This window comes from Eulemur rufifrons, chromosome 14 (genome assembly GCF_041146395.1).
Source record: "Eulemur rufifrons isolate Redbay chromosome 14, OSU_ERuf_1, whole genome shotgun sequence".
Lineage (NCBI taxonomy): Eukaryota > Metazoa > Chordata > Mammalia > Primates > Lemuridae > Eulemur > Eulemur rufifrons.
The window spans coordinates 29,609,151-29,630,095 of NC_090996.1; the positions used below are offsets into that span (position 1 = coordinate 29,609,151).

A 20,945-nucleotide genomic window follows, 5' to 3' on the forward strand; every position below is an offset into this window, starting at 1 on the left:
CTATGAATGGAAGAAGTAGTCAAATAGGCTTTAATGTGAAGCTGCCTCATTCAGGAAGGATCAAAATAGACATGAAAGTTTTTATTGCTTCCAAAGATTTCATTTTCATTTATTGACTATAATAACTTGTTAAAAATAAAGCAGGCAAGACTGAAGGCTCCACATTTAGGCAGGCCCTGAGCCAGCTCTTCTATTGATTGAATTGGATCTGGAACCAGATTTGGACGCGATGGCTCTCCTTACGCACGTAGATGTGGTCTCATTTGAAACCACCAGGGAAGTGTGGCTGAAGACCATTGATGGAGTCTAATTTTTTATATGGATTTCATTTTTGCGCCTACCCTATGTGGATGGCTTTTGCATGCACATAAGCCTCATTTGTACACAACGATAGCGGATTTGATGATATATACTCCAAGGGTGTGATGATTAATGGCCATTTTGATGCCCCAGCAACTAAGTCACTTTGACTCTCCTGTGACCTAAAGACTACGTCCAGGGCAAACTATTTATTCAGAAATGCGATGTTTTCAAAGCAGAAATGTGTCAGTTCTAAGCATAGATTAGCAATAAAGGGCTTAACTGCTTCCCCATTGGCCTGTGACCAGATGGTACCATAAAAATTAGACTTGTTTATCTCCCTCCTAATTTTAACTAGAGACATATTTGGAATAGTAATGGAACAGTATTTACTTGAGAAACATAAAATCCGTCAATATCCTGGAGAGCCATTGACTGTTCCTATGTGTTAAAACTCCAGGGGTTTTCATTTGCATTAAGTTTGCAGCAAATTTCCCAACAGGCCTATTGAGATCCAGAGTCTCGGTGTTGGTTTTCAATCCGACACCGGGATTCGAGCAAGGTCAGTGGTGCAAACCTGTGCCCGACAAGCAGTGAATCGCTCCAACCAGGGAAAGTCAAATGTCAGGAGAACCATCAGAGTGGAAACAGGCATAATGAATGGCTTGCTGGTAAGTCAAACATTGATGTCACATAGCCTTGTGCAAGATTTACGGGATGGATAAGTGGTGCCCAAATCCCTCTCAGTCTATATTTTTTAAGCATTTTCATTTAGAAAGGCAATATTTTATACATACATACACACACACATACACATATTTATATACACACACAAACCCCAATGTCCAGTTAATGTTTATACAGCTGTGGAGCTGTCCCCAGACGAAGATATAGAATGTGAGCAGCATCCCAGAAAGCTCCTTCATGGTCCCTGCCAGCCAATATTCTCCCCAAAGTAACCAACATTCTGCCCTCCATGACTGTGGATTGGTTTTGCTTCCCTTTGCACTTCACACAAATGGTGGACTCATACAATATATTTCCATTTATGTCTTTTATGACATTAACACGTATTACTGCATGTAGCCACAACATTTTCATTGCCGTGTGGTATTTTATTATACAAATATGCCATAATTTATCAATTTTGCTATTCGTGGGCATTTGAATCATTTCTAGAATTTGTCTGCTTTGGGCATCCTTGTACATTAATTTTTCTGTTCATGAAGGCGCTTACTTGTTTGGGAATGTACCTAGGTATGAAATTGCTGGGTCACAGAGTGCATATAGTCAGCTTTAGTGGAGGTTTCCAAGCAGTTTTCAGAAGACGTACAACCCATTTACATTCTCACTAGCAGTGCGTGTGGCTCCTCCAATTTCTGACTGCCCTTTTCCTACCTTCTATGAGAAAGGTAAAACAGGCTTGTGCAACTGGACTCTGGGTGTGTTCACCAGTGGCTGTGTGGTTGGATGTTCTTGTATGATTATAGCCAATTATGTAGAGATTCAAATTCTTTTCCCAGCTTAAACATTGACTTATTTTGTGACCTTGGGGCACATAAGCTGACCTCAGATTCATCATCAGTAGAACGGGGCCAGAGGACTGTAGCGTCTGCCCCACATCTTTCCTGAGTTGGAATATAAATCTAACTACTCATCTGTCCCCGTATGTTCTTCCACCCATTCCGGGCCATGGTCTCACCTCACCTGGTGTTTCAGACTTGAGGTGAGGGACGGGAGCCAGAGGAGCACCCCCATACCTAAGGGGCAGTGATATCATCAAAGGGGCAGCTGAGAGCTCTCTAAAGTCAAAACCCAGCCCTCCCCACCATCCCAGAGTCCCCTATGAAAAGAAAAACAGTCTTCCTTCTGCTGCAGTTACGGACCACACTGACAGCTGGCATAGGGTCCTTTCCATAAAGGGTCTCCGTTCTCCCTTCTGTCCCTCTCTCTTCTCCTCTTTTCCTCCCATCCTACCTCTTTCCTCTCCCCTCTTTTTCCCTTTCTACTCTCTCCTTCTCTGCTTCATCCCACAGCCAAGTCTTGGGTGCCCACTGAGCCCCCCGTGCTGTCCTAGGCCGTGGGGAATACAGATCAAGTGGAAGTGATCCATTCTGCTTATAGTCTCAGGGAGCTTGTTGATGACACTTCAGTAAAAAAGAACCTGAAAAGCAGTGAGGTCATTTTACTTGTGGATATTTTTTTTGGCATGTGGAACCGGAACAACACAGCAAAAGTTGCTGCCTAGGCTTTAGAAGTAGAACACCACACCCAAAAGGCTCAAACCTGTGGCCAGAGATGAGAACTTAGAGGCATCTCTGCTGCCTCGGAGACTGGGCTGTACTTGCAGCTTTCTTAAGCAGATCGTTCAGTCACTTGCCGGCAAAGCTAAGGTGGCCACCCCCTCTTATATGTACTGCTAGTTGTCCCCTCTCTCTCCCTCTCTCCCTCTTTCTCCCTCTCTGTCTCTCTCTCTTTCTGTGCCTGACTCTTCCTTCCTGTCTTGAGTGACCCAGGAACAGAAAACTGTCCTGATTCATTGCACCCTCCCTGCTCGGGCTCTGTGAGTAATAAAGCAGTGAACTTATTTTCTATTGTGGTGGTGAATTGAAGTTGCGCCTTCTGTCTGAAGAACTAGCGACTGCCCCAGGTGGGTTTTCCCTGGAGAAAATGCAAGGTGGGGCTCCCAGGGCCAATGGTCAGGCAGACATAAAGTGGGCATGGGTTGGAGAGCCTCAAGGATGTCACCAGTATAAACAAGTTTCCCATCTGAAGGATCCCCTGGTCACCGGTTAGACAGCTAGGCAATAGGCTGTCCTCCAGGTAAAAGAAGTGTCCTGTGAAAGGCACACTGTGACTACCTATTAGGGCAGGGCTGTTAGCTGCCCTGGGGTTCTAGAACCCCAGTTTAGTCTGGGGGCTCTCAAAATAGCATGGAGTCATTGCTATCCTTTTTTTTCTTAACTCCATAAACTTTAAAACACAAGAACGCCTTTGTGATCCTAAAAAGTCCTCATGCCCTTACATCAAGAGTCACAGGATTTTGAGGACCAAGAAAATGTGCAATGTCAAAAAGTTACTATCAATTCATTTATGCTCACAAACCCTTATGCCTTTTAAGTCATATCAGCTTGACCATCTATATCTGCGTGGGGCAGATTAGACAAGCAGACTCCAGAAGTGCTTGGTGTACCTGGGATTTCCTAGACTTCCTGCAACTTTTCTGCAGTCTTACTTCAGAGGGCTATTTCTGTCCACCTTCACCCTCTAGTGGAAAATTGTGACCTTGTGCATCGTTTGACATTTGATGGCGGTACCCAATCTTCTCTCCTCTTTTTCATCTTTCTTCTCCAAAAGACATAGGTTGGGAACCTGTGTGCATAAAATTCCCCAGCTCCAACTTGCATGGTTGACCATGTGGCCTCTGGAATCCCAGGCAGATGGTGACAGGTAGCAATGAATTCTGAAATTCTCCAGCTCTGTCTGTGGAGCAGAAACCTCAGTCGGAAGGTGATGGTGAGACATTCATGCCAAAGACAGCCTGTCTCTGCATCTAACTGGATACATTTAAGCCTAGCCCTATTTTTATTTTGGTTTTGTGACTTCTCAGCATTATACAGAAATGGAATATTCTGACATTTAAATAAGGAATATTTATCTTCCAAATTCGATCTATTTGTGTCCAGAATCTTGTGCTAGTCCCCATCACCAGCACCATCAAAAGTATTTTTTTCTCTTCGGCAAATAGTCCAGTGATGCTCTAAGGTCATGGGCTTCAGAATGTTATTTTCAGACCTAAGGTTACATAGGTCTTATTTTTCTCTTCTTTTCTTCTTTGTCAGATTTGTTGGTTTTTGTTGGGTTTGTTTTTTTTTTTTGTTTTGAGGGTTTTTTTGTCTTTTTAAATAATTAGGGTGTAGGGCCGTTAGGGGGAAGGAGGAAAGGGGTAAGTTTCTCGTTGTGACATCCAAGAGGATGGATGTGACTCACATGGCTTTGAGTCAAGACCGCAGCGTTCATGAGGCTAAAGCCCCAAGGTCAGTGCTCAGATGGTCTATCTGACCTTCCTCTCCTCCAAGGTCACAGACGACACCTCCAACTCTCACCAGCAGCCTCTTTCCACATGCAGGACGACCGGGCGAGCAGAGGACTTGGCCTCAGTCATGAGGGTTCCATCCTCACTCCCACGACTGCAGCTCAGAACTCGATGACCGAGTCTGTCCCCATTGGGAACATGAGCCTGCGATAAATCTGTGCCCCAGATTTTCCACAAAGAGAGTTGTTCCTTTGCCATTTCCAATTCCAATAGGGCTTCTGAGAAACCCAAAGTGCCCAAACCCTGGGCAAGACATGAAACAGGATGGAAATGGGGTCAGTTTCCCTCTTGGTGTTCACAGTGAACCCTACTGGGATCAGCAGTGACATCCTCCTGACGTCTTTGGGCTATAGATGGAAGTTCACTCCCTGTGGGAAACCACCAGGCTCCGTTGCCAGGACCTTTGATTGGAACATGCTTGCCCCAAGAGTCGGCCTTGATTTCTGGGTTTCAGAATCTGTCCCTGGCCCCTTTGCCTGGGGCTTCACCAATTCCTTCCTCTCTCGGGCTCTTGCTGACCCCAGCTCTGTGGACCACAAACTAATCAAGGAGAGAGGAGCCTTGTGTCATCGGCTCAATGAGGACCACGTACTACATGCCAAGACCAGTGCCTCAAATTGGTGATACAAGAAGAATAAGATAAGATCCCTGCCCTGAATAAACTCACCTCTCATTGATGAAGACTTAGAAGCAAGTGACAATTACACTCCAGTGTGACCGATTCCATATCAAAGAAATATCCAGGATATCATGGTAGGAGAAACCACGGTCTCATACCCACATTCCTGTGCGTTCAGGGAAGACTTCCTGCAGGTTGAGACCTCTGAGCTGTACCCAGGGACAGCGATCGCCAAGCTTTCAGCACAAAGCCACACAGCTGGTGTATCTGGAATCAATTATAATACGATGGGTGGTGATGATATCGATGACAGTTTACAATGGGTCCTTGTCAGCACTTTCTTGCAGGTGGATTTCTCCTACTCACTACATTTCCTGGGAGCAAGAGAGCTTAAGCTGCATGTTCTGCCTGACTCTGAGATTAGGACGGGGCCCTAATAGCGATTATGTCACTGGGATAGAATTTACTAGTGACCTTCCTCCTCCACGATGTAGCGCCATCCTACAACTTTGCGATCTGAAATGAGACATCCCGCACACACACCCCCACAACAGCCTACTTTACGATGTGAGTGAGGAGACACTGGGTTTCTGATCACGGGGCTGTAACTGGAGAAACATGGGCAGCAGCTGAAGAACCTTGGGTTCCCCGAGAAAACAGCTGGGCAGGGGTATTCCCTACAGAAACACATCCAGTGGCCCCACTGTGCCCAGGGTACCCCAGACTTCTCAGCACGAAAGCGGAGTCTTTTGCACTCTGGCTCCGGCTCTGCAGGCTCCTCCTTTAATCCCTCCGTCCTTCCCAGAAATTCTGAACCGCCCTCTGATCCCCAGACACTCCCTGGTGCTTCCTGTCTCCAGCCCGATGCCAAGTCAATCATCTCATTTTGCCATAACTGCTGGTTTTCATGACTGTCTTTCCCACAGGACTCTGAGCTCTTAGAGGCCAGAGACTATCTGTAATTCATCTCATTATGGGAATACAGAGATGCCCGCTACATGTTAAATGCCGTTAGAAATGTTCTCTTTTCAAAGAGTGAATGGATGAGTGTAATGGACAAATGAGTGCACGAGTAAAGAAAACCCAGATCATGTCCTCAGAGAACCAAAAACCAGTAGCCTCCTTTGCCAGAAATGAAACAGGACATCACGCCCAGCCTTCTGCAAACCACACACTAGCTCTCTTCATATAGTCGCTGCCTGGGGTCAGGTGCTTTGGCCGGAAACCAAGAGAAAAAAAAAAAAATATGTAGATGTGTGTCTGCGGAAGCTGATTTTAGAAGATGTGTTTCAGCAAATTCTCAGGCCCTGGACGAAGCCTAAAGGGTACAAGTTCAAAATGGATTTTTCACAACTGACCTCAGGGGAGAAGTACTGAGGAAGTTTGAAGGCTAGTCACATTGCTTGCTATAAAATCCTCTCCTGAACAATCCCCTTAGCTCGTAGACAGTCTTACAGAATATAATGAAATCTAATCTGAAAAGCAGCTGCAGTCCCTCTGGAAGTGCTGAGAGTCAGTCTTAGGGAAAATAAGGAACTGGCTTCTCTTACTTTGGGTATAACAGAGTCTTCTCAGAGAGCTGAGCCTTCTCCCTGGACCTGCATTCTTGGAATTGTAGACTGCATGAGCCCGCAGGGCACAGGGAGGGTTGCATGGTCTGCCCGGCCCCACCCCCGCTTCCCTGATTTCAGGCAGTAATAATAATATGTCCAGAAGTACTTATTGAGTAATCAGTGTGTGTGCCAGGCACTCATGTGCATGCAATATCATTTAATTCTAACAAAACTCCTATGAGGTAGATACTCTTGTACTCTCATTTGGTAGATGTTAGAACTGTTCCTTAACCTCTCTGAGCCTCAGTGTCCTCATCTGTAAAATGGCAATGATATGGGACCAGCCACATTAAGGTTACATGAGTTAATTTTTTTTAATTCTAGTACAGTGCCTGAAACAGATAAATTTTTGCATTTTGTTAAATAGAAAAATAGATACATGAGTGGACATGTAGGCAGCTAGATAAGCAGAGTATCTGGACCAAGATCGCAGAGCCAGCAGGTGTGGGGGGCAGTCTGACTTAGATATTGATTCTGATAGGACCTTCTTGGGACTGGGCCTTACCAGATGATTTGACATGTTCCCCCAAATCTTCAGGGAAGGGTGCCTCCTTTTGTAGCTCGTTCTAGTGTTTTCCACCTGAAACATTCTTTCATGTGATTTACTAGACAGTGTCTAGTTGAATTTTCATTCATTCCTTTTGCCAGTATGAAACCCATGGCTTCCACCGTATAAGGGAGTGGGTGGACAATGCGGGAAACCCCCACGCTCCTGCGTCAGCCCTCACTGTCTGTGTCCCTCCTGCCTCTACCTTTTGTCTGACGGACTCTCCTACGAACGCTTATAGCCTCCCCCACGCAGCCAACGGAAGTGAATCTGAGACACACACAATGCTGCCTCTGTCCTTGCATGTTCCCTGTTAGATCTGGCATCTCTCTGGCTCTTGACTCTTGAAGTCCCATCACTCTTCCTTTCAATGTTGCCAACCTTAGGAAAGGAGAGACCTTCACACCCTCCTCTGTGTACTGAACTGACAGCCGTCCTCGGGAGGGTGCAGAACTCAGAGGTCGGCAGAGACACTTGTGGCTGGCAACATCTTCTCCCCTGAACACAGATACATGAAGAACTTTTAAACAGGTGGAACTTCCCATGGGTGCAAAGGAGCTCTGTGAGTGTTCATGAGCGTACTGCCATTGGAGATGTAAACAGAGAGGGAGAAGGCTATCTATGAGCATGATGCGGGGACCAGTCTTCTCAGGTAGGGAGAGAGACAGTGTGGTACGGCTGCCCTCCCAAAGCTGCCCAGCCTCCCTCTGTTCCCATGAGAGCATTTAGCTTGTGTTTTCCCAGCAAGAATGAGTCTGCTTCAGGAAAGAGACTTAATTGTTCCATTTACTAGCTCTGGTTCACAAGCTCACACTGACAAAGATTATGACCTCTTCATAATAGGAGAAACTGATGGTGGAATGAGTATCCCAGAGCTGCTCTTTGCAAAGATGACATGTGTCGCTTCACCCTAGCAAAAGGCATGCACACTTCCCAGCCTCTTACTCTTAAGCCCACTGCAAGTTCCCTTCTGCTTTGTTTTTTTCTCTATTTATATGGAAGAATAATTCACCAAACAGACTGGAACACTTCTGCAATACTGCCCAATTTAAGCCTAGGGATATAAGGAAAGAAAAAGAAACAGAAAATATGGATTCAATGCTCACTGCATGCTGCAGGCCACGAGAAATATCAAAACCGTAGAACACGGTTCTGATCTCCCTCAAGGAGATTACAATATACTTGAGTAAATTAAAAATGAAAGAAAGCATTTGAACTGCAGTTCAGTACACTAGTCAAAGGGGGCCACGAGGCAGGAAGTGATTAATTCAGAAATGGATGGAACAGGCTGTAATTGGTATTGAGAAATGCGCATTTGCTCTCCTTTTAGAATTCGGGTCTGGTTTACCAGGTTGACTTATTTTAAAAAGAGGTGTTGTTTGGGCAAAGGGCAGAGGAAAAATCTTTATATTTATACCCCAAAGAGAATCAAGATGATTTTCTCATATCTGGCTGCCCCTGTCACAGGCTTACAAACCTGGCTTTCTTTGGGACAACACCAAAAGGAAGATGTGTTGGGAATTTGACAAATCATAGTAAGAAGACCCATTTTTGTGTCCTCACAGACTCCAAAGGGAGGAAGAAGTTAACAGCATGTTGTATTTTGAAAGGGATGGCACTGGTGTTTTTGTGAGCAGAGGAAGCAGTCATATGTCTCGAGGCATATGGTGGACAGAGGAATTAGGATGAATTTGTCGTGGTGGTGGGCAGACAATGAGATAATATTGCAGAGTCTCCCATGACATTTGTGACTTGTGAAAGCACTAAAGGAAAGGAATTGAATCAAGATACCCCCTTCCCATCACTTTACACCACTGATTAAACAGCATCCTTCTTTGTGGATAAAGAACTTCTAAGGAGATGGATTTCCTATTTGTTTACCTCGTGAATATGTATGCTTTTTTTCTGATTAGCAAATCTGAGACATTTAATGAGTCAGTCTATGAAAAGAAGAGTAGGAATATCTATTGTCCATCAAAGTGAAGAAAATGCAAGGAAGTTTGCTATGTTTGAAGCTCTGAGTGAGAAATTAAAACTCAAATGAGTATTGGCATCTAAATTTATGCTATGTAAATGGTGCAGTAATCACAGTAAACACTTTTTTTTTATTTCACACAAAAACTGGTACATTGGAAACTCCTCGAGCTGTAGCAGAAGCAAGCCCAGAAACTCTCTGTAGGGACATTTCTATAACATAGTGTTCTTGGGAGTCTTGTGGGGCTTAGAGGGAGAACAAGCTGAAAATTAGCTAATGATCAAAAGTTAACAAATGTCACAAGGAAGTAAATCACCATGAGAGTCAGAACACATAAACAAACAGAAGAATGAGAATCCTAAGAACTAAGGCAGGGGGAGGAAGGGAGAATAATCTGAGAGACTATAGGCTTGAAATTATCAAATATATAAAAGTTTTAAAAATCATGACAAAGAATGGAATATTATGATAAAAGGAATAGGCAGAATTGTAAAAGAATCAAATGAATGTCACAATTCAAATAGATAGATTAAGCATAAAGCTAAATATCACTAATGAAAGAAGAAATGAACTAGAAAATAGATTTATGGGAATCATCCAACTGCAGCAGAGAGAAAGAAAGGAATGAAAAATATTAAAACCAGGTTAATACTCTGGAGGATAGAATGAGAAGGTTCAGAGTATTTCAAACAAAATTTTCAGGAAAAGAAAAAACACAAAAATGATAGAACAAATGAAAAGAATCCCCCAGCTTGAGCAAGAGCGAGACCCCGTCTCTACTAAAAATAGAAAGAAATTATCTGACCACCTAAAATATATATATGGAAAAAATTAGCCGGGCATGGTGGCACATCCCTGTAGTCCCAGCTACTCGGGAGGCTGAGGCAGGAGGATCGCTTAAGCTGAGGAGTTGGAGGTTGCTGTGAGCTAGGCTGACGCCACAGCACTCACTCTAGCCTGGGCAACAAAGCGAGACTCTGTCTCAAAAAAAAAAGAAAAGAAAGAAAAGAATCTCTACCTTGATTTCATACCAAAGACATAATGAAATTCTCAAAAACAACTAGAGAGAAAATATAGATTGCATGGAAAGTAATGACAATGAGATGATCAGCCAACATCTTAACAGTTACAATCCAGGTCAGAAGAAAATTTAATAGAATCCTCAAAAGGTCAAGGAAAAATGATTGTCAACTTAGATTTATATGTTCAGCCATATCAGTTAAGAATGAGAACAAACTGAAAGCGATGCAATACATACTAATTTCACAACATTTAAAAAACAGACCAATATTAAATCAATAATTATGATTGTCTTCTTCAAAAGAGAATCAATATAAACCGAGGATTTTGTTTCTCTGCCTCATTTCATCTTTATGTTTCTTTGTGTTTCTCTGCTTCATTTCATCTTAGAGATCATATATATCCACATAACAAAATATAATTGTACTTTTCACTTAACATTATATGCCTCTTTCTTGATTTTCGCTGTCCTTGAAGGATAGTTTTTAAAGGCTGAATCATAGTCTAAGTAGCATAGTTTAAGTGAATTGCTAGACAGTTAGTGTAATTGCTAGATATTTAGATCAGAGAATTTTCTCCTAAATGGTACTGAATAAAATGCACATAAAAGAGAGACAAAAAAAAAAAATGCTAAGCATGCCTATGTTTTTTTTTTTTTTTTTTTTTTTCCTCTCATTGAAAAATCCACCTGGTTCTTTAATTGCCTACCACAGCTGGGGAGTGGGGGCTTAGTTAGCAAGGGGCCATTCAGAGCCAGTTGGATGTCTCTTTTCAATTAAAGTTTTGTGTTCTAAGTACAAGCATGTGTATGACTTTTTGGAGTAATTACGGATGTTCTAAAGAGAGGGAAGAGAAGGAAGTAATAAATTCGATGACTACCATATTCCAGGTGCCGCGCTAGTCATTTCCTTCACAACAATAAATGATGAAAAGTTTTATGAACCTTTTCAAAAACATAGCAAGTTTTCATAATTATTATTATACCCATTTCACAGACAAGATAACTGTGGCTCCAAGGTCACACTGCTAGTAAGTTACGAGCTCAGAATTGAAATGAAGTCTTTCCACTGTAGCATGCTGCAATTTATCCCATGTCTTGCTCCAAGCTTGGGTGAGTGTTGGGAGTAAGTTGTAGAAGAAAGCACAGTGAGAAAAACATAATAATGACAAAAAAAAAAAAGGCCCCAGAAACAAAACCAAGAACTGTGCTGTCGGCTGTAGATGCTATTGTATTCCATCCTCATTGCAACAATATTAGGTGGGTATAGTTATCATTATCTTCACTCAACAAGTGAGCAAACGGAGATCGGGGCAGCTCAGTAACTTGCCTTAGGATTACACAGCTGTCAGTCGCGCAGTCTGTCCCAAACCCACAGGTGTCTGCCCCAAAGTGTGCACGCCCGTCCTCACTGCCTGTGGGTGTTGTGTTCTGTGCAGGTGAGATGGAGGAGCTGGAGACGCTGTGGCTCACAGGGATCTGCCACAACGAGAAGAACGAGGTGATGAGCAGTCAGCTGGACGTGGACAACATGGCGGGCGTGTTCTACATGCTGGCTGCCGCCATGGCGCTCAGCCTCATCACCTTCATCTGGGAGCACCTCTTCTACTGGAAGCTGCGCTTCTGTTTCACGGGCGTGTGCTCCGACCGGCCGGGGTTGCTCTTCTCCATCAGCAGGGTCAGTACTGGTGTTGGTGGCTACTTCCTCGTGCAGCATGCGGGTCTAGAAATGCACGGAGATTCCAGAGAATTGGGGATTCTTGACTGCTCAGTGGGGTCTTCCCACCCTTCCCTTGCTCACTAGCCCTTCTCGGGCTTGTCAGAAAGGCACCCAGATTTTGTGCGTTCATGAGCTAGGGATGGCAAACCCAGATGACTGTGGAAGCCAGAAAGGGACTGGGAGTGGGTGCAGCAGGCTGGACGTGAGAAAATAGCACACATGAGATGAAACAGAACAGCTGAGCCTGAGTGTCAAAGTGAGGGGACGATCGGGAATGCTGAGGACGGTGGCAAATTGCATAACGTTTACCATACCTAAACGGGGCTGCCATCCTCAACTCCTGCTGAGTATTGTCTTAAGGATAGGGCCAATATTATCAGGCCTTCTAGTTTTTAAAAGAGAAAGTGTCATCTCATTTTATGGGAAACATTTCAATTTTTAAATATTAGTAATTCCCTAAAAAAAATGCATAGGGGCAACACAGCTAGCCTGTGGCTTCCGTTACTTGGGTATGCCCTACAGCATTGCTAATGCTCCTATGCAAGCTGTTACAATCTGTGCATGCATCGCAACAGAACATGCACAATAAAGCAAAGTCTACTTGCAGTGCTGTGCAATGTGTATACACAGAGAGTACGTGCATGCACCTGAAATGAAACACAGTTGTAAAGTACCAGGAGAAAATGCACACACATCCAACAAAAAACATAATGCACATTCAACCCACATAAACAATAGCACAGAATACACGTGCTATAATGAGCTCACGTGCAATACAAAGGGATCTCCTTTCGTGCAGCACAATATGGCACATGTGTGTTGCCATTAAGGTTCATAATTCATCAATAATTGTAATTATCATGAAAATGCTTACATTTAGGGGGCACTTATATGCGCCAGTTACCAAAAAAGGACTTTATATTTTTTATTGCATTTAATCTACAAATCAACTCTAGGAGGTAGGTAGTATTGTTAGTTCCAGATTTCAAATGACAAAACTCAAAGGTATGAGGCTAAGGGAGTTACCCCAGCCACGCAGTCAGTAAGGTGGAGCCAGGATTTGAATCCAGATGTTGTGGCATCAGTCAAAGCCTGCACTCTTCCACAAGCAACAAACATCACACACAAGCAACACAAGAGATTTGATGCAGTTCATACTATGAATATATATATGTACATGGAAGTCTCATATGTTCATACATGCAACACAACCTAATCACTTACTTGCATTCATAATAAAAGCACATACATGTACATTTTTCATGCATCTTTCAACACAGTATAATCTATCTATGTATCCATCCATCCATCTCTTTATCTACCTATTTCTCCTATTTACTCACCTTGGTGTTTTTATTTTTACACTGGAAGAGCTTACAGAATTAGAATTTGAAACACGGTGAAAAATTTTTGGTTAAAAACATCCAATTTTATATGCTAATGTTTACTGAGAAAACCAAGTAATTCTTGTAAAATAGATTTGTGTATTCTTAGCATTTGGCAATTTCAAGAACTTTGGAGATTCAGAAGGTACACATTAGCTTAGCGAGAAAGATTTATTTTCTCCATTCAGTTGCACTCCAAACTCGGGTTCTGTGCAAATACATATTTCCTAATTAGCTTGATGGCATCTAAACACAAGGATTGCTTAAAAATAACAGCATGCGTGCGTAGAGCTAGGTATTATGCCAACTTTAAGCTAATTCTACCAGCCAATTACTAAAGGCATTTCATATCCAAACGATTCTGGGATTATCACCCAGCAAATGCACACTGTTGCATTTACTTGTAAATCCTGCTTGTTTTTGGAAGAGCATTTCCCCCGTCTGAGACACCATTAAGGAAGCCAAGTTGATAGGATCGTCATTATGAGAAATGAAATAAATCCTCCACTGCATCTCCGAGCATCTTGAGGGATGGGAATGTGGGGGAGGAACTGGCAGCACAGGGAAGGCTTTGTTGGTGGAGTTGTTGACAATCTGGAATTTGAACTTGGGCCTCTCCCTCCCTGGGGGAGCAAGGACCCCAAGTCCTATGGGAGCCATGCAGGGACTTCTGTGCCCCCTCAGGAACTCCCAGCCACCATCCCTGCTGTATTTTCGAAGGGTGCAGGGAGCCCTGCTTGAGCTCTGACTCTTCTTCTCCCCAGATATTTGTCTCTTAAAATAAATGCAGCCGTATATGTATGAATAGGAAGATCTCATACTTAATACTTCCTTGCATCTCTCCTTAAGTAGGGGATCTCAGCATAGGTTCAGGCCCTGATGTGATCTGTGCACAGCAAGGCTCTGGGTTTCTAAATAAATAACCTTCCTTTCGGTCAAGGGCTACCACCACCTCTAAAGCTTGTCTTCTGCGCACATTGACACATATGCCATCTTACATATATGCTTCCTCACACAGCACAGAGAGCACACGCCAAAGCAAAAGTGAATTCATTGTGTGCACGCAATCATTTTCTTCAACAAAATCTGTAGTGGAGAGTTCCCAAAGAACCTACTTTCTGCAAGTGCAAGATCACAACTACATAATGAATTATGCCTAGTGTGTAGACACGGACCTGAGCCGGGTATGTTTCCTCCGTCATCTCTAATCCTCACAACGTGCTGTGAGGTTGATTTGATCACACTCATTCTGTGGATGGAGAAACTAAGGCCCCAAAGGTTAGAATGGGGACTTTTGGGTTTCACCTTATGTTTCCTTAAAACAACAGAAAACATCTTACTTCATCTGTCACATCAGAAAAAGACATGAAAGAGGAAACTCGTCTATTGATGCAGGGTTGAGTCACAGGCTTTAGCTGACTTCAGTTTAGGCTTCTTTCTAAAAGATGCTGATCCGGGATGCTCTGAAATTTGCTCGTTCCCCAAGGCAGGTTTTGCTCTGCATGGAAGCTGGAGCTCTCCCTTATCACTTCTTTCAGCAAGTGGAATATCCAGCCGATAGACTTAAAGCTGTTTCAGGGAGGCAGATGCACGTAGCCCTGCTCCTGGGCTCACATCCCTTGGGAAGCCCTGGGCTAATGCAACACAAACACAGGCCTGAAATGCGTGCACACCTGGCACTGCCGAGGGAGAAGGTCGGTGCTCAAAGAAGACGTTTATTTAACATTGGAACCAAACTTCTCCCACGGCTGTGGCCCTCGTCTTTTACAACTTACAGAAATGCACCCTCCTGTCTGGGGGATGCTCTTGACTTTTGTTTTCTCTCCAAAATGCTTTCCCTCCCATTTAGAAAAAAATATTCAATGTCAGCAGCAAAAAAGAACTGCCTCAATTATCTCCTGAGACATGAGGAATGGGAGACATAGAAAAGCCAAAAAGCCAGGGAGGTGGAAACTGCAGCCACCTTCCCGATGATGTCAGACCAGGGGAGCTGGGAAATGGAATGTTAGAAGCCTCAGGCTGACTCACAGTTGGGACCAATAGAAGTCGGATGCTTTAGGGATCAGGTCCAGGCTCAAAGGAACCAAGGACAGCAGAGCCCACGCCCCCCACTGAGAATGTTCTGAGAGCCCAGGTGCCCGCTGGGAGGCAGAGCAAACTGTCTGGAACAACACCTGGAGTCGTCCTTGCTAATTTTATCTGGCTCTGAGCCCACTGTGGCACCAAGAGGGCATCTTATTTCCCAAACCCCAAAATGTAGCTGGAATCTATAAATAATAGAGAAGAGAAAAGAAAGAGAGAGCTTTGCAGTGAAGAAAGAAACTCTAGCCCAGTGGTTTCTGTGGTTCCCGAGGTAGGGTTTGGCCTGCTTGTCTAACCAGAGAGCCAAAGTGGCTTTCTAGAACAAACGTTACGTATTGAAGAATAGCACGCATTTCTTGTGCCTTTGACACAATGGACCTCGCATGTGCAAGCTTGTGGGAAAGGGGAGAGGAGCAAGGTGATGACACAGAAGGGAAGGTCAGAGACTGCCCATCCACAGAATGGGCAGCTCGTCCAGCTCTCATTTGCTGACCGCCTGTGATGTCAGTGCTTTATTTGCATTGTTTTATTTTGCGCTGGTGCCCACCTTGCAGGGAACGATTCCCATCTTACAGATATGGAAAATGAAGCTCAAATAGACGTGGTGGTTTATGCCAGGCCACACAGCTACTGAGCGATGGCACTGGGCCCCTGACGTCCAGTTATTCTGTAACATGCACTCCCTCTCCCCAACAGTCCATCAGACTAGAGGATGGGCCAGCTCAGAGCGCTGTTGCCAAAACCTGGGGCACAGGGCGTCCATCACTTTGACTCCTTTCTGTGCCTTCACCAGGCAGATAAACACCTGAGGACTGTCGTTAGCATGTTGTAAGAGTCCCAGGGAAATGAGAGAAAGCAGTTAACCGCCATCCGCCCATCCCCTGCACCATAGTTCAGCCCCCTGACCACTTCCGCGGGCTCCCTCCAAAGAGAAAGGCAGCCAGCTCATCCCAGCCAGTGGGGCATGCTGCCCTGAGGGTGCAGGGGTGGAGGGTAGTGCTTAGAATCTCCAGGGGGCAGAGGGGAGTGTGTTAGAATGCAAACTTAGGAAAGTATCTTAGAAGCCACTGCTTTCATGATACTAACAGCAGGAAGAAAAGGCACAGGTCTCGGCTGACTCTGACAGAGGGAGACACTGATTTTTCACTCATAGTAGTGGAATCCCTGTGGGTCAGAGTATAATATTATTATATTACTAAATTGTGTGAGAAAGACAAAAGTTAGCATGAAGGGTTAAGAAACACTGTGCTACGTGAAATACATGGCACATTTGTATGATTTCCACATCCACAGTCTGGGTGCTCCGACAGCCCTGGAAACAACGGGGGAGGAGATATATATATATATAAAATATATATATTTTGGTGGGAGGAAGAACAGCCAACCACACATGGCACAGAGAAAGAGACCAAAGATAAGGTTGCAGGAAGGTAGGAAAGGGCATGATGCCAGCACCTTGGGCCTCAGGGAGCCTCAGCCGTGAAGCCTGGGGTTGAGAGGATCAGAGAGAGAGATGCTCCAACTTGCAGCTGTAGGCTTTCCTGTGTATGGTTCCTTGAAGGCTAAACTACAAGAAAAATGTCGCCGTGCAAATGAGTCGAGGCTGTCACAGTTCCACAGGCATCCCTGCGGGTTGAGCTCATCCCGCCGTGGGGGACCGATGCAGCCACCATTATCAGAGTCCACAGTTAACCACACATACTTGACTGTAGTTCATGCCAAGGTCAGCAGCAGCTGCTGAAGCTGCTTTACAAACCCCTGCTTGGGCTGGCTCCCTGTCAGTCTTGGGAGGACCGGGTCAAATCCTGCAGCCTAGATCTGATTGTTCCCTTTAGGTACAGCAGCCGAAATCTGCGGTAAGAGTGGGCAAAAGCAGGGGAAGCCACAAACCAAAATGTTTCTGATGCCCCATTGCCTGTTATTGTAAGCGTGAATCAAGAGCTTTTCTCTTGATAACAATTAAACAGTTACTTTTAAGTGAAAGTAAACAGTTGTATATTAAAAAGGAAGAAGGAGTAGAAAGTGAAGAGACCTACAGCTAGGGGTGCTTGTATTTGGGCTTCCCAGGACTCCCGAAGTCATCCAGGTCCCTGGGTGGATTTAAAGGTGGTGTCGCTGTGTCATCAGAACTCTTCACTATTTCCATAACTAAAATTCAACTCTAACGACATTGAACAAACTCACACACAAACTCACAAAGAATATATCGCATGGACTAAGTAAAAAGTCCAAGAGAGTGGCTCCAGGGGTTCAAACTGCGTCTCTTTCTATGCCTTGGGCTCAGCTTTCCATGGTGATGGTTTCACTCTCAAGCTCATGTCCCCACGTGATGACAAGACTAGTCTCCTGTGGCTCCGCTTTCTACCTGAGCATCTATATAGCTATGCCTCCAAAAACAGTATGACTGTCATCACATGGATTTCTTGCCTGCATTCTAGACTGATCGATGTGACCAGGGAGAAAAGAATTTCAGATCAGCCTACTTAGGACACATGCCTTGAGAGTTAGCTTCAGCATAATGAGTGGGGTTAAATCCTGAAAAGAATTAACAATGGGTGATCCTTTTATGCTGACTTTGTTTGTCAATAGTTAACTCCATGCTGTCCAAACACCAAAGATGATGCTGGGAAACTTTGATAAAAGCATGGGAGGATGCCACCCTAGAGGCACGAAGATGTTGACAGTTACACAAGCATCCATGGATACCTTTTCCCAAACTGCAGGTGTGACTCTTTGCAGAGGTGTCACATAACCCAGAGCCAGAGCAATAAGATAAACCTGATGCTTTGCAACTTGTCTCAGACCTTTAAGAGACGTTATCGGGTTGAATTGCACTGTTCCTCCAGGGCTCCTACAAGAAGTACATAGCTCACCTTTGCAGGTAAAGTTCAGGTGTGAATGGTTTCACGTCCACTGCTGCTGCTGACGGTGTGTTATGTTTCTCCCCCACAGGGCATCTACAGCTGCATTCACGGAGTACACATTGAAGAAAAGAAGTCTCCGGACTTCAATCTGACGGGATCCCAGAGCAACATGTTAAAACTCCTTCGATCAGCCAAAAACATTTCCAATGTGTCCAACGTGAACTCCTCAAGAATTGATTCACCCAAAAGATCTGCCGACTTCATCCAAAGAGGTTCCCTCACCGTGGACATGGTATCAGATAAGGGGAATTTGATATACTCGGACAACAGGTCCTTTCAGGGGAAAGACAGCATTTTTGGGGACAACATGAATGAACTCCAAACGTTTGTGGCCAACAGGCATAAGGACACCCTCAATAACTATGTGTTCCAGGGACAACACCCTCTTACTCTCAATGAGTCCAACCCGAACACGGTGGAGGTGGCCGTGAGCACAGAATCCAAAGGAAACTCCAGGTCCCGGCAGCTTTGGAAGAAATCCATGGATTCCATCCGCCAGGATTCCCTGACCCAGAATCCAGTCTCCCAGAGGGATGAAGGTACCATGGAGAATAGGACCCACTCCCTGAAGAGCCCTAGGTACCTTCCAGAAGAGGTGGCCCACTCAGACATTTCAGAAACTTCGAGTCGGGCCACGTGCCACAGGGAACCTGACAACAATAAGAACCACAAAACCAAGGACAACTTCAAAAGGTCAATGGCCTCCAAATACCCCAAGGACTGTAGTGAGGTCGAACGCACCTACCTGAAAACCAAAGCGAGCTCCCCCAGAGACAAGATCTACACCATCGATGGTGAGAAGGAGCCCAGTTTCCACTTGGATCCTCCCCAGTACGTTGAAAACATGACCCTGCCTGAGAACGTGGACTTCCCAGACCCCTACCAGGATCACAATAAGAACTTTCACAAGGGGGACTCCACGCTGCCAACGAACAGGAACCCCCTGCACAATGGGGATGGGCTTCCCAACAACGACCAGTATAAACTCTACTCCAAGCACTTCACCCTGAAAGACAAGGGTTCCCCTCTCAGCGAGGCCAGCGACCGATACCGGCAGAACTCCACGCACTGCAGAAGCTGCCTTTCCAACCTGCCCACCTACTCGGGCCATTTCACCATGAGGTCCCCCTTCAAGTGCGACGCCTGCCTGCGCATGGGGAACCTCTACGACATCGACGAAGACCAGATGCTTCAGGAGACAGGTAACCCAGCCACCCGGGAGTCCTACCAGCAGGACTGGGCGCAGAACAATACCCTTCAATTCCAAAAGAACAAGCTAAGGATTAGCCGTCAGCATTCCTACGATAACATTCTGGACAAACCTAGGGAGACAGACCCTAGCAGGCCCTCCCGGAGCATAAGCCTCAAGGACAGGGAACGGCTTCTGGAGGGAAATTCGTATGGGAGCCTGTTTAGTGTCCCCTCAAGCAAACTCTCGGGGAACAAAAGCTCCCTTTTCCCCCAAGGTCTGGAGGACAGCAAGAGGAGCAAGTCCCTCTTGCCAGACCACACCTCCAATAACCCTTTCCTCCACTCCCACAGGCATGACCAACGCTTAGTTATTGGGAGATGCCCCTCGGACCCTTACAAACACTCGTTGCCGTCCCAGGCAGTGAACGACAGCTATCTTCAATCGTCCTTGAGGTCAACGGCATCGTACTGTTCCAGGGACAGTCGGGGCCACAGTGATGTGTATATTTCGGAGCATGTTATGCCTTATGCTGCAAATAAGAATAATATGTACTCTACCCCTAGGGTTTTAAATTCCTGCAGCAATAGACGCGTGTACAAGAAAATGCCTAGTATCGAATCTGATGTTTAGAATCTTCCATTCGTGTTTTATCTATAGGGAAACGTACGTAACAGCCAACCTTCTGGAGGGTAAATGTCGGATGTCCACTAGTGCCCTGCTAAGAGCAAGAGGATTTAGGGAGGTACTTTTTTTTGTTGACTCTTTTGCACATGGCTCCATGCCATATTCTTCCACTCAAGGAATCTTGTGAGGTGTGTGCTGAGCATGGCAGATACCAGACAGGTGAGCCCTTAACCAAAAATAAATGAATGAATAAATCCAAAAGGGCAAGTCTCCGGGACGTGCCTACTAGGTATGTTGGCAATAACGATGCATTGGATGCCAATGATGACGTTATGATTTCCTATATTCCAAATTTCATTCTGATCAGTCCACCATGTAATTTCCTCATCAGAAATGCCTAACGGTTTCTCTAATACAGAATAAGCAATATGGTATGCATGTAAATTCTGACACAGACAAAATAAAGCAGTTAAGAATGCATCTGCGCTGTAGCGAGATTGGCGTGTGCAAGAGATTAGGAAGTTTGGCTTGTAACAGTTTCAGCTTTATTGGTATGCCTTCCATCACAGCCCAGGCCCGACCCCGAGAACTCCAGGCTCCCCCCAAAGAATAGCCAATCAGTGTGTTCGTGGTAACTACGCTACCTGCATTGTAGTCCATTTCCAAGACACATCTGGAGCAAAAGGCCGGAGGGACCCTCAGGCGGAGAGCTACGAGAATCTCTTTGGATGTTGGTTTCTGTGTGTCTCTCACCCTCGGCTTCGATGGTCTTGTTCAGAGCTGCATAAACTAACACGTGTCTGTCTTCAATATCTAAGTGTGGATCTTCTGTCTATGACACAGTGGCCAT

At 44.9% G+C, this 20,945-nt stretch overlaps 1 protein-coding gene across 2 annotated transcripts in view; it reads left to right on the forward strand.

Moving 5' to 3' along the window:
• Positions 1-20,101, forward strand: part of GRIN2A (glutamate ionotropic receptor NMDA type subunit 2A) — a 293,498-nt gene extending 273,397 nt beyond the window's left edge. Inside the window, exons 11-13 of one of the 2 annotated variants that reach the window (XM_069486139.1) lie at positions 11,608-11,846; positions 18,308-19,481; positions 19,822-19,838. In XM_069486139.1, coding sequence (XP_069342240.1) covers positions 11,608-11,846; positions 18,308-19,481; positions 19,822-19,838 — 1,430 coding nt within the window. Of the gene's footprint in view, positions 1-11,607; positions 11,847-18,307 lie in introns of both variants that reach the window. The other variant, XM_069486138.1, reaches the window with a different exon arrangement.
• The last annotated feature ends 844 nt before the right edge of the window (positions 20,102-20,945 follow it).